This window comes from Pelmatolapia mariae, linkage group LG15 (genome assembly GCF_036321145.2).
Source record: "Pelmatolapia mariae isolate MD_Pm_ZW linkage group LG15, Pm_UMD_F_2, whole genome shotgun sequence".
Taxonomy (NCBI): Eukaryota; Metazoa; Chordata; class Actinopteri; order Cichliformes; family Cichlidae; genus Pelmatolapia; species Pelmatolapia mariae.
Window position 1 is genome coordinate 16,216,884 of NC_086240.1, and position 13,160 is coordinate 16,230,043.

At 43.2% G+C, this 13,160-nt stretch overlaps 1 protein-coding gene across 2 annotated transcripts; it reads right to left on the reverse strand.

Moving 5' to 3' along the window:
- Window positions 1-2,529: 2,529 nt before the first annotated feature.
- Window positions 2,530-11,894, reverse strand: dusp10 (dual specificity phosphatase 10). 2 transcript variants are annotated; one of them, XM_063496186.1, is made up of 4 exons: window positions 11,715-11,894; window positions 9,828-10,657; window positions 4,775-5,143; window positions 2,530-3,476 (listed from the first exon to the last, which is right to left on the reverse strand). In XM_063496186.1, the coding sequence occupies exons 2-4, from the start codon at window positions 10,609-10,611 to the stop codon at window positions 3,211-3,213; spliced, it is 1,419 nt and encodes a 472-aa protein (XP_063352256.1). In that variant the 5' UTR covers window positions 10,612-10,657; window positions 11,715-11,894; the 3' UTR covers window positions 2,530-3,210. The 2 variants fall into 2 exon arrangements, with proteins under 2 accessions (XP_063352256.1, XP_063352255.1); XM_063496185.1 differs by having other exon boundaries at window positions 4,775-5,164.
- Between the last annotated feature and the right edge of the window lie 1,266 nt (window positions 11,895-13,160).

Genomic DNA, 13,160 nt, shown 5'->3' on the forward strand with positions numbered 1-13,160 from the left:
AAATCTCACTTTTTGAGGCTGCAAACTTGTTATTCATGCTCGAAATGTTCACAGAGACCTCGAAACTATCAAACGATAGCTGAAAACAGCCCGTTATATATTCGTTCGTTTTGCATAGCATGAAGTTTCACATGAGGGATTTTTTTTTTTCAAGCTTATTGTCGTGAATGTTGGTTTGTAAAGCCTTACTGAGTACACTGTATGTGTATTCACTTTGCTATGAAAACTCCTCAATCTTACCGACTGAACTTTTTCTTCAAAACTGAATAAACAACAATGAAAAAAACCTTCGGGTTTGGTTTTAAGATATAATTTGTTTACAGACAGTGGACTGCGAAGCAGATGTTTTTTCGACACTGATACTTAGCCCTGTGCTTCTTTGCATGCCTTTTATTTCATGCAGACAGTGGAGAGCTGAACAGAAACCAGAAGAACATTATGACTATAAAGAGAACTGGGACCATAATTTGTAAGGAAGCTGCTTCAAATCAGCTCGGGAAGAAGGCATAAATCACTGGGTGTTTGTTTTAACTTCAGTTGAAAGATTACATGCTCTTTTATGTACTGGGAAAACTTTGAAAGCCCTTGGGTTTATCAAATCTAAACCAATTAGGTCAAAGACGCATGGTTTTCACGCGATAACAAGGCAATTTTTCTTTGTTTGAAAAGGAAAGTTTAAATTTTCCAACAGTGTTGATCTGCTGAATATTTTATGGCTATGCACACATTTAGCTCTAGACGAGGTCTTTAGTGACTGATCGGTTCTATGAGTGGAAAGGCTTAAACCCCAGCTCATCCCACCTGGGTAGGTAAATGCTTCCTTTTTTACTATGAGCACTCAACACGTGAGACAATCAAATGCGCCAAGACAAATTAGGATGAATGCAAAACTCAGCACATGTGCAGCAGCAACGCAGCAATCTACAACATGGATGAGAGCGAAGTCTACCAAGTAGAGTCTTAATATATTTGTTGTTTTATGGGTCAGGGGTGAGTATATTAGTGAAGCAGGAAGTGCATATAATCGTGCCGAGCTCATTTATAATTAGATTTCCTTTCAAATGCCACCACTTGGTTGGACTCGCACAAAGAGCATTTTAACCTCCAGCGGTTTCTTCCTAAACGTCCGCACATTAAGAATGGCAGAAACAATCTTAGAAGAGTGATGTCTGTATAGCTCCTTTCAGACACTCACGTTTCTATTAATCTGACCGCTTTACAGCAGTCTTGCATGCATCCTAACAGACAGGCGTGTTTCTCGTGCAACTTTGCGAGCTGCCTCAGCTCACCAGAGAATGCCCCGAATGTCAGAAAAATGGAAATAACATTTTATCTCACCAACTCAGCATCTAATTAACGGATGTAATTAAAACATTCCTCTATGATGCATTTGCTCTTCTCAATGAAAGACAGAGGGAGAGAGAGAGATCTCCCTCTCTGAGCCTGTGGCAGGGACGGGGCGCAGCACTCTCGGCAGCACCCTGCAGCACACACACAGACGCGCAGAGAGTGATAGAGACCCTGCTCTTGGTGGCAATGGCGTCAAGACGTTCAAAAGTGTGCCATCCCTTGATTAATAACTCAATGAGAACGATACACGCCACACGTGAAAGACGTGATCAGTGTGATCTTCTTCACTCTCTTTGGCCATGTCTGCATGAAGCGGTGAGAAGCATTAACTTAAAGATGTTATCCGAATGACAGAATGCCATCATTTATACAGGTTAGCGAGGCAACGTGAAGTCTCTCGTGTCTGAAAAGAGCTGAGACAAAGGAGCAGGGCAGTTTTGCCTGGGAGCTAACATTTGACCTCTGCGTGTTCTGCATTCGTGCGTACATGTTAAGAGTGCCTTGCGCAGGCCCACTGGTGACGCATGAATTAAGGCATTGATAGAGGCACTAGAGCAGCACGTGACAGCAGCGCTTGCCTATGCAAGGAAGAAGAGCTCACTTAACTGTAGCTTTGTGACAGGGAGTTGCACAAGATTAGACGATGGCCACGCTGCTACCACACCACCACCCTCACTGTCACATTAAACTGTAACCCACGAGTGGAAGTGCATGGTGTTTTTTTGTACCTCAACTTTGCTACCTTAGAATCGGCTGAACCATAGCTCAAAATATAGGGCACTGACAAGAACATAAGATGAGGCCACAACGGGGACTTAACAGTACAACAGAGCAGGCTCACGGATGAACTGGAGCGAAAAAACGACTAGGAGACAGAAGCAGGCAGTGATATTCCTCCATTGTGTTACATTAAACAACTCCAGTAGCCCTGTTTGACAATATTCACTGTAATTTCAAAGTGTTCCTTCAACTGCCAGCAGCCATGCATTAAAAAAAACAGAAAAGAAAAGCTCATATGGCTGTCTATTACTATGTATATTGCTAAAAGATATGCATATGTAGATGCAGGAATGGGAAATGAAGATAGTGAAGAAAACGCACTCAGTATGAATTTTGTTTCAGCGGACGAAAACCCCATAAGCCCCACCCCCACCCCCCATCTCCTACCTCTGCCTAAAATACAGCATACTTATGCACACTGAACTGAACAACAGTAATTTACATTAACATCAAAACCGTTGTTCAGCAAAGAGCTGGAAATATTTTGTATTATCAAGTCCGATATATACACATAAGATCAAGGTCTCAGTTGCATTCCACTCTGAAATTATTGCACAGTAAGCCGCTGTGGGCTTGTCATGGTCACCCCCATAAACCCCTGTATAAAAATAAAACAACATTAACACACCAAACAAGTCTTTATTTGTTTTTTTGTTTGTTTTTTTTGGACAGGCACTGCCGTGGCCAACCCCGCCTGAGTCTGCAAACATAAACTGTGTGCCACAGTGTGAGCTTTAAGAGTTTCTTCTGTCAATATCTACCCCTAAGCGCACAGAATCTCTTTTCCAAACAGATTTCCTTCTCCGTCATTTAAGCTCCTCTGCAGTCACAAATGGAAAGCTCGCCACCGACCGCTTCCTGTCTTTCTAGCTCTCTCCTCTGGGACTTCAGCCAGGTCCAAACAGTGGGGATTTTTGGCATTTCTCTTCGCCACTGACCCAAAGCTTTGGCACTCTCAAGAGTCAAGAAAAATTCGGCGACTCTCACACTCCAAATTGGCTCAGATCAGCCAGTCTCCGCTGGCAGATGGAGACTTGGTACAAGTGCGAGCATTGGAGGGGGAGTGGTCGAGAGGTTAATCTAGACGATGGTTTCCACACCAATCAACTTTGGCGTGAGGATTCGTGGCGTTATTCCATTGTTGAGGTCGTCCTCAAACTCCAGCAGCTGGCCCATGAAGTTAAGGTTCGGGGAGATGATGGGCCTCCTGGTTTTGACAAACTTGTAGGCGTCCGTCATGGTCATCCAGGTGTGCTTCATCAGGTAGGCGATCACAATGGTGGCTGAACGAGACACGCCTGCCTGGCAGTGGATCAGGAGGCCCATACCCGCTTGGTGTGCTTCCTCTGCAGAAAAAACATGGAAACAGTTAAAGCCCATGAGGAAGTCCAGTCATCACACATGATTGGATAACAAACCTTCCTTTGTGGCTTCAGGTGTTCAGAGAGTAAACCTTTCTGAACTTTAGATTACAAGGTTTTGTTTTTATCTACTTAACTCTTTACACCGTGAAATGCTACTAGGAGCTACCTTTAAGGCTCTTTTCTGAACTGAGGGGTTTCTGTCATGTTTCAGGCCTTATTAGAGAACAAAATGACTAGATTTGCATGAGAAGTTACTGAGGATGGCCTCTGTCTATGCAGCCACCCTTGGAAAAACCCGGAAGCTACTCTAATGGTCATCAAACCTCATCTTTATTGATATATATACAGAGGTTTAAAAACTCGTCATCAGGGGTACGGGGCAGGTTGTCAAATGTCGTCTTTATGAGGAAAGAGTTAATACTGCATTACAGCAGCTCATCAACTACAGATCTAATTCACTGGATCCAACATGCCAGGACATGGAGCTCTTTTGAAACCTTCAGTTTAGCTAAGTGGAGTTTTTGATTGTGAGTTAGATCTAGGACCTTCCTCCCTTCAGGCAGCAAAGAAATTTCAATAGATCAGCTCCTGCCTATACAGACTATGTGAGCCATCCAGTTTAAACAAACTTTAGTCATCCATATGAGAAAAAAACAGCACTATTGTTTCCTTACATAAAATATCCCTTTGTGTTTTAATTTTAATTGCGTGGAGGGGACAGGAGTATGTATAAGATAAGGGAGAGAAAAAAGGTGAATCAGTTCATCCCTTTTACAAATACTTCAACCCAAGACTAAACAAAAACTCTTTTGAATCCGTCTAACAATGCCAAATTTCTGAGGTTTTGTCTATAACCTTCAGAAAATAAAGTGAATGCATTCAAAGGACGTGAGAGCGAGCTGCTCTAAACCAACTATTCCAGTGTCAGAGGGATGATTCATGACCTTTCCTTTTTTAACCAAGCGGTTCCTGCACTAGAATTTAAAGAAATAAGTGTGAGTCACGAGAAGATTTACAAGAAAACACACAAAAGGAAGTACTCATTACATACAGATTATTTTTATACTATGTGCAATAACCTCACATGACACAATGTGAGCTCTTGTAATGTAGACAGTTTATGAACCAACATTTTTGCTTGTTTAACCACTGACAGCTCTGTGCAACCAGCAGTGAAAGTTTTATGTCATGTGACTTTTTAAATACGCCAGCTTCCCAGTGAGATGGCCAAGCTTGAGAGTCCAAATGTGTACTGTGAAGCTAAGAGGTGATTTTCATACCAATGAATTCAAACGCCTCCTCAAAGTACTGCCGCAGGTTCTGCTTGTTGCTGTCGGTGGCAGGCAGGCGCTTGTAGACAAAGAGGCCCGTGTCATAGTGGTAGAGCGGCAGGTGGGTGGTTACATTTAGGATGTAGCCGATGTTCAAGCGCTGCAGCAGTTTGATGTCCTGAGCGTCATGCTCGTTCCCCAGGTAGAGGAAGGGCAGGATTGGCGTCAGCTCTGCGTTCTCTATGTCCGGGGTGGAGGGCAGGGAGTGAGGTAGAGCCCCCGTCAGGCCAGCAGCTGCGCCCGTGTCCAAGCCTTCGTGAAGGTGCAGCGAGTGCTCACACAGGTTTTCATGGCTCTGCCTGAAGCTGCTAAGGCCTCCTGTGAATGGAGAGAGAAAGGCTGATGTAGGGTGGGTTTAATGCTTCAAAAAAATGAGTTAAACTCTCAAACAACACTTTTTTCTTCAGTTTGTTTTTTCTAAATCCAGACTGGACCCTTTTGGTGTCAGCAGATAGAGCATGAAGCTGACATGGCACGGGTTAAAGGTTCAATTCCCACAGGATCGCAGTTTTGCTAAAAATAAACATGCTTATGTGTCTGACCACCACATGACACACGAAACAGCTAAGCAGGACAACCAAGCTTTGCATACACATCTGATAAAAGCAACAAAAACTGGCTTTAAAGCTCTGAAGCCCTGAAACATTACAAACCCCAGACGCCACTGTTATATTTGGTTCTGATTTGAATGCTGCATTTAGATATTAGGATGAAGCCATTGGCCAAGTGAACTTGTTTTGAGAACCAGACCCAAAGTTGCCTGCGGGACATTTTCCACTAGCTCATGTACACACAGGCGCATCTGTTTACCTGTTAATGTGCAGGTAAATAGGTGCACTGAGTTTTAAATACACTATTCACTTCACTTCTCCAAATAACCGGTTTGCACCTGTTTGCGCCAGTGATACCATCAGCCAAAGGTTCCCTTCAGCACTGGAGCTCTGGGGAGGGGTCCAAGTATCAGTTCATGTATTGTTCACAGTACAAGGGCTGACATAATGCCATGTGAGGTCATCGCACAACCATACAACTTCCCCTGTGGTGGAGAGCAGGTGACACTCCTGTCAACTGTCGGTTTCCATCGTGAAGCAGCCCCACTGTTAAACAAAGACATCACCCTAAACGTGGCATGATAGTCGCCAAGCCCTCATTATCATGGTAGTAATTACACTGTGGTAAATATAAGAAGGGGAAGTGTTCACAGGACCTGCAACAACAAGCTCAACGCTCAAACACCTTGGGGAATTTCCACTGAAATGGAGTTCATTTCCAGATTTTTTTTAGAAAATGCCCAAAAAAGTGACCAATTTTAATAATAAGATGAATAATATTCATGATGTTAATGTTTTTATGGGCTTTTTCGGGGGTGCACAACTCTTGTTAAATAGATTAGAGAAATCACAATATTTTACAATTATTTTTTTTTAAAGCATTATTGTATCTGTATTTTTATGGCCATTTAGAAAAATCTTGCCTAAAGAAATAAAACTATTAGGACAATTTTTCCTCTCACTGATTATTATCTCTCAACAGAAAGACTAAACACACATTTATATCAAGCGAAGTTTATCATTTAAACATTCTCAAGAATATAAGCCCTGTTCTACTTTTAGCTCTCCTTTTGGTCTCCACCAGCTCATGAAGGAGTTATCCCTTAGCTGCTAAATGCACTGATGCATGAAGACTGAGCATCAGAATGGAAAAGAAAGGTGATTTAAGTGACTCTGCACGTGGCATGGTTATTGGTGCCAGAAGTGAGTGTTTCACAAGCTGCTGATTTACTTTGATTTTCCGACAACTATCTCTCTGGTTTACAGAGAATGGTATGAAAAACAGACAATATCCAGTGAGGGGTATCTCTCTGACTGAAAATGCCTTGTTGATGCCAGAGAAGAAAGACCGTACTGCAACAGGCAAAAGTGAATGAAATACCCTTTTGTTACAACTGAGGTATGAAGAACACCCTCTCCGAATGCACAGCATGTCAAACCTTGAAGTATGCAAACAGCAGCAGAAGACCACACCGGGTGCCACTCCTGTTTCCAGCTACAAACAGGAAACTGAGAGTACAATTTCCATGGGCTCCCAAAATTGAACAGATGATTGGAAAAAAACACTGACTGGTCTGATGAGTGTTGATTTCTGCTGTGGCATTCAGATGGCATGCCGAGAGTTTGGCATAAACAACATGATGGCATGGATCCTTCCTGCCTCGTATCAATGGTTCAGGCTGGCGATTGCTGTGTAATATCATGATGGATATGTTCTTGACACACTTTGGGCCCCTTAGTTCTAAGTGAGCATCATTTAAATACCACATCCTAAAACACTACTGTGAGTTGCTGACCATGTCCCTTAATGACCATCTTCTGATGGTTGCTTCCAGCAGGATAACACACCATGTCACAAAGCTAAAATCATGTCAAACTGTTTTTTTAAACATGACAATGAGTTCACTGTATTCAAAAGACCTCCAGAGTCACTGGATCTAAAGCCAGTAGAGCACCTCTGTGATGTACTAGAACATGAGAGTCACACCATGGATGTGCAACAAATCTACATCAACTGTGTGATGCTGTCATGTCAATATGGACCAAAATCTCTGAGGAACGTTTCCATCGCCTTGTCAAATCTATGCCATGAAGAATGACGGCAGTCCTGAAGGCAAAAAGGAGGTCCAACCCAGTGCTAGCAGGGTGTATATATAAAATGGCTACGTAACATAAATGTACCTAAATTTGAAAAATTACAGCCTGTAATCTGACCATTTACTTTTGCCTCTATTGCGCAGAGGTAACTCATTATTATTATAATAACAGCGTCCTTTTGACTAACCTTATTGGGAAGCTGATTTCAGTTAAACGTCAAAATAAAGCCACATTACGGAAGCATTAGGGAAGGTTAAAGGGAAAGCTATCCATCACAAGTTGGTATAGACCAAAACGAACACTAAAACAGGGGTATTAATGTGCACATTTTTACTTGTATTCATCAGGTGGCCGTGAATAAAATATATCTTTGGAAATATAAATGTTTGTCCACCTTTAGCTGTGACTAAAGATGACAGCGTTTCAGAGTCGCTTTCCCAGTTTTTGAGCAAAAACTCAACAAAGGCTCTAAAACATTAGGCGATATACACATTCCTTTGCACACAAAAGCAAAATATTTAGCTGTAAATAAAAGCTGCCTCTATTGCAATTTGTTGTGACTCTATTATTACACCATTAAACATTAGTAACAAGCAAATATCTGCCATTTTAATCTATATTTGGGAAAAACAAATTTAGCTAGCCGCAGAATGCAAATGAGAACGTGAACAATGCAAATTAGTTCTGGCTCAAACTGAATAAGCATATTTTTATTCTCAAATTCAGCTGATAACACCGTTTCATAGTAAACCGAGAACAGCAGAACCCCCAGAAGAAGCACAGTGCCGTGAGATGAAGTCTGCCAAGTGTGACTGTCTGTCATTATCTGCGACTAAAACTGACAAAAGTGAAAAACACGAGAAGTGTCTCGATCACTTTCATAAGCCACTGGCTCAGTTCCTGTTCAGAAGCTACCGCTTCTGCCTCGCAAGACCTCTCGCACCACAGACCTGCTTTTTTCCAGCCCTTACCCTAAACCCTCCAACACTACTGACATGCTGTTTATGGCAATTCTGACGGATTAGGTGTAACCTATATCTGCTTTTAGCTGCAGCGGGGCAGGGGACGGAAGATCTTGTGTTTCCAGTGAAGTAGAGACACACACCGTGGCCATATTTACAATAAATCATGATGGAGACATGTTTGGTAGCTCTAAAATAACAGACTATGGCTAAATTATTCAACAGCATTTGCACAAGCATGTTCCAGATGTGTTATTTTTACTGCTGCCTGAAATAACACATTTCTACAAATAATTTAAGGAAGTAAAGAATAATCATGGCTGCACATTAAGATACAGAAATCAAAGCCCTTACAGCAACAAAAAAATGTTCAGGGTTTTTAGTGAAATATTACATATTATAAAACATGCATGTATGCAGAATGGAATAAAGGCTCCAGGCAAGAATGCACATGTGATGAGAAGGCAGAAACTAGCCATCACCGATGCTGATAAAAGTAGAGGAAAGTGAGCCTGTGCTATTTGATCCCCTTTAGCAGAGAGGATGCTCGCATTTTGCAAGAATTAAACCAGAGGAAGAAAGAGCAAGACAGTCTGCCTGTTCCTCCCACTGAGGCAGCTTCAGACAGACACCCGTGCAGGATGAGAGACTGGGGAGAAGCCTCGTCTATCAAAGTACACAGGAGGACCAGAGGAACAAGTGAAAGCAACAGACGAGAAGAGACGAGATCAAGGTGCTGTGATCTTACGGCTAGGCTGTGACTGGGAGGCATACAGGAACACTCGCAGCCCAACCCCCAAACCCACCAAACACGACATACTTCTCCAGCTTCAAACACACCAACCAAAGATAGAAAACATGGCAATGACCCAGGGACTGCTATCTCACCAGGCTGCCTTATTTACTAACAGCTGCTTCTAGCTCTCTGCAAAAAACAGAAAAATAAAATAAAAGGGAAAAAAAAGGTGAGAGCGAGTCATATAGAAAGCTCTTAAAGAGCGTGTGCATATGTTTATGCATGAGCGCGATGCAGGCAGTGGATGCAGAAGCTGTTATCTGTGGTGTTATAACTGCTGTGAGGCTTAAGCGCTGGGTGATAAAACTAAAACGCTGTGGTGACAGGCAAAAAAAACAGAAAGAAAATCAGCTGGCCCGAACAATAAAGACAAAAGTTTAGGAGGCTTTAAACACACTATTATTCTACCACATTTGTTCCATGTTAGTTTATATTGCGACTAAGCTTCTAGCACTGATTAAATCAGACACTTGCTACAAAGTCAGGCTAAACCCCATGAAATTGCGGTTTCTACCCCCTTTTTGTAAATGAAAGCCCTCATTAGTTGCTTGTTTTTCACTTATCTCCCACTTTGATGCTTCTACTTCAGGTGTTACCTTTGAGGATGATTGGGTCCTTGCCCTCCCTCCTCAGTGATTCCAGGACCACATGTAGAGGCTGAGTGGATGTCAGCCGGTTCGGGTCCGTGGTGCTCTCATCATAAACCACAATCTCTTTGGAGAAGATGCCCTTAAAAGAGTCCTTGCCCTCACGGCAGGAAATGAGGTCCAGCACAGTGATCTTGCCCTGCTGCAGCCGTCTCCGGCTGATCTTGTCAGAGCAGTTGATGTGCACGGCCCCCCGGATGTGGCTCTTGTTGTACTCCATGAAGGGCCGGCAGTCAATGATGACCGGCACGGGCCCCACAGGGTGACCCATGGGGCAGCAGGTTATCCGCTTGGCCAGCTCATTGGGGTGGATGACCCTCACGGTGGCTAGGGCCTTCGGCGTGCCAGGGGCGAGACTGGGGGCACTTAATGCTTCATGGCTGCTGACCATTGGGGTAGGGGGCCCGGCGTAGCTGAGATTGGGGCTACTGGCGCTCACCTGGCTGTGGCTGAGGCTCTGGCTGTCCTTCTCATAGGTTGTGACAGAGCAGCAGCTGGCACTGCTGCATCCACACGACAATGAGCGCGTGGAGCCCTTGGATGAGGGCATATACGTTACAAGATTGGCCGTCGCCCGGATCTTCACCACGGTGGTGCTGATTACGGTCTTGTCGATGCTGCTGGTGGTGATGGAGTCCAGGTAGCTGGTGTCCAGGCGTAGTTGGAGTTCCTGAGGTCGGATTGGCCTTGGCAGCGCCACCACAATTCTGTCGTCGAGGGGAGATGGAGGCATGGGGAGACCGAGGACTGGACTTTCACGAAGAACTCAACAAGTCGCTCTGTGGAAAGGATAAGTTTTTGAATTAATCCCGGCTGCGAGAAGATGTCCCCTCGTCTGTCTGAACACCATGCAAACTAGGAAACGGCTGCAGAAGCCAAATATTAGTAATGTCAACACCTGCAGGGCGACACCCAAGTTGGTGGGAAAATTTAGGTGTGACAGACCGGCCACTAATAATAAACAGTGAAATCATCAAGACTCTCCTGTAACTGAATCACTTTTGGGTGTAATTAATATGAATCATCCCCCAGATACTGCACACACGTGAGTGATGCTTAATTTTTCATCCCAACTCTGGTGTGGCTGATTCAAAAACAGGAAGAGGTAAAGAGAGAAAGAAGAAGAAAAAAAGATAAAATACTGCATCAATGCTACGCTGCAGTTTTGTCTCACCCAAATGGAAAGACGGGGTACCAAAAAAAGAGGGGTGGCATTTCCTTTGGATCAGAAGCCTGAGCATTTTAAAAGCATGTCATCTTGGCATATTATGTAAAGACACCCGCCGAGCTTTGCCTGTCCCGGCCGCTGCCATCCTTTATGCACGGTGCAGGTTCAGCAAAAGCAGAAATCATTCATGGCCAAATTCATTGAAAAAACCGGCATGAGAACGTGCCGAGAATGTGATATGGCTTTCAGGAGGAGACTAACTGATCAGATGAGCTGCAGACTGAAGGAAATCCAATTTCACACCACCGCCGTGAATAATTTCTAAAAAGATTAATACGCGATGACTGATTTAAACAAAAATAAATAAATAAAATTAAAAAAATAAGGTACGGATTGTAACTTTGCCGCATTTGTCAGGACTGAAGCCCATTCAGCCTGCGGGGCTTATAAAATAAGAGAGAATTTATAATACACACACACACACGCACACACACATACATATATATCTATATCTATATCTATATAGATATAGATATATACTCAAAATGGTTCCAGCAATTGAATATTCCTCTTCATTAATTATGGAATCGCGTGAAATCTCTATGGCCGTGCATTTCAAGAACAACTTGTGCCACTGATTCCCAAACTTGCCCTGCGTTTCTGCTTACCGGTGAGTGTCGCGGTTGACCGTAGACGGATTTATTATCTCCGCTCCCCGACAACGTGGCCTCCATTCAGTCCGTCCCAGTGTTGTGGCTCGGCAACATTTTTTAGTACTTTTACCCTGCTGTCCAGAAATAATATTGAAGGAAGTCTGCCAGCCTACAGAAGTCGCGCAGTGGGAATGACGCGAGTACGAGCCAATGCGCGACTTCATTAATATTAAATCTGATCCTCCTCGTACATCCAGGGCCGGCCCTGCGGTGGGAGGGATTTGGCCGAGCTGCTTGCCTCTCTCTGTGGCTGGCTGAGAGGGGAGGGGGGGGGGCGGTTGTCGCTTCAACGGCCTCCGGTCCGCGCGTACAGATGATGTCACTGGCAGCCAATCAAAAGTCTCTCCAGGAGGCTCGAGGAAGAAGGCACGGTGCCTTCACGCGCTGCTCATAAAGTCTTTAACAAACAGCATTCATTGAGCTTTATTGGAGTCTAATAGAGCGTTTAAACCGTAGGAAAAGGAAAAGCTGAATCTTTTCTGAGATTATAGTGTTTTATAGTGAAGAGCCTACTGAAAGAGAGGTTTAGGTTATGCCACAACATCAGTTTTTTTTTCCTTTTAAAAATTGTTTGCTGTGTTGCTTCAGTTTTTAACTGACTTATGCTTGTTTTATATTTTTGATAGAAGTATTTTACTTTATATAATTTATTTTAAAGCCTTTCTGTCTCATCATTTGTCTAAAATCTACATTGAGCAACCGCTTTGTTAGGTTGGAACCTCTTTTTATCTTCAAAACTGTCTTAAATCTTTGTGGCACAGACTCAACATGATGTTGGAAACATTCCTCTGAGGTTTTGGTCAGTTTCTGAAATGCTACCATCCCACATCAGTTAAATCACCTTTCTTCCCCATTCTGATGCTCACTTTGTACTTCAGCTAGTTGTCTTGGCATGATTGGCTAATTAGATTAACACATTAATGAATCAATAATTGCACTTTTATTTTAGGTGTGTTAAATATATTTTGATGTTGTGCTTACGTAGAATTATGACTGACTTAAGTTAAGAATCTAAATATTTCTTTCACTGATTTTTAAAGTTAATGAAAAGCTGTTTTTAGGATCTTGTGCCCCTGTCATGTTTCACACACACTGTCTATAATGAGGGCACAGGGCGGTACATGTGATGTATTTCAGATCAGATGTTCTCATTTCTGGTGGGGCCCCCTGTGCCATCCCATTTTAAAAATCCTGAGAATGGCCCTGCCGTGATGGCTGTCTGTTCAGCTGTTTATCACATAGTTTAATGAAAAAAATACACCCACTCCTCCACCTTCCCTGTGTCGATTTAGTAGGGGTGTGTATAACTTAACCTTTATACGAATAACTTTCCGAAACCAACAGTTTGACAGTATCACACAGTTCATGTTGTGATTAGCCAGCTGTGGTGGTAATAAAGCA

Excerpts from the sequence above, each read along its gene's own strand:
- dusp10 (XM_063496185.1), bottom strand. The coding sequence starts at position 10,611 with ATGCCTCCATCTCCCCTCGACGACAGAATTGTGGTGGCGCTGCCAAGG. Across the intron at positions 5,165-9,827 it reads GGACCCAATCATCCTCAAAG|CCTTTCTCTCTCCATTCACA; the intron begins GTAACACCTGAA and ends ACCCTACATCAG. Across the intron at positions 3,477-4,774 it reads GGAGGCGTTTGAATTCATTG|AGGAAGCACACCAAGCGGGT; the intron begins GTATGAAAATCA and ends TTTTTTCTGCAG.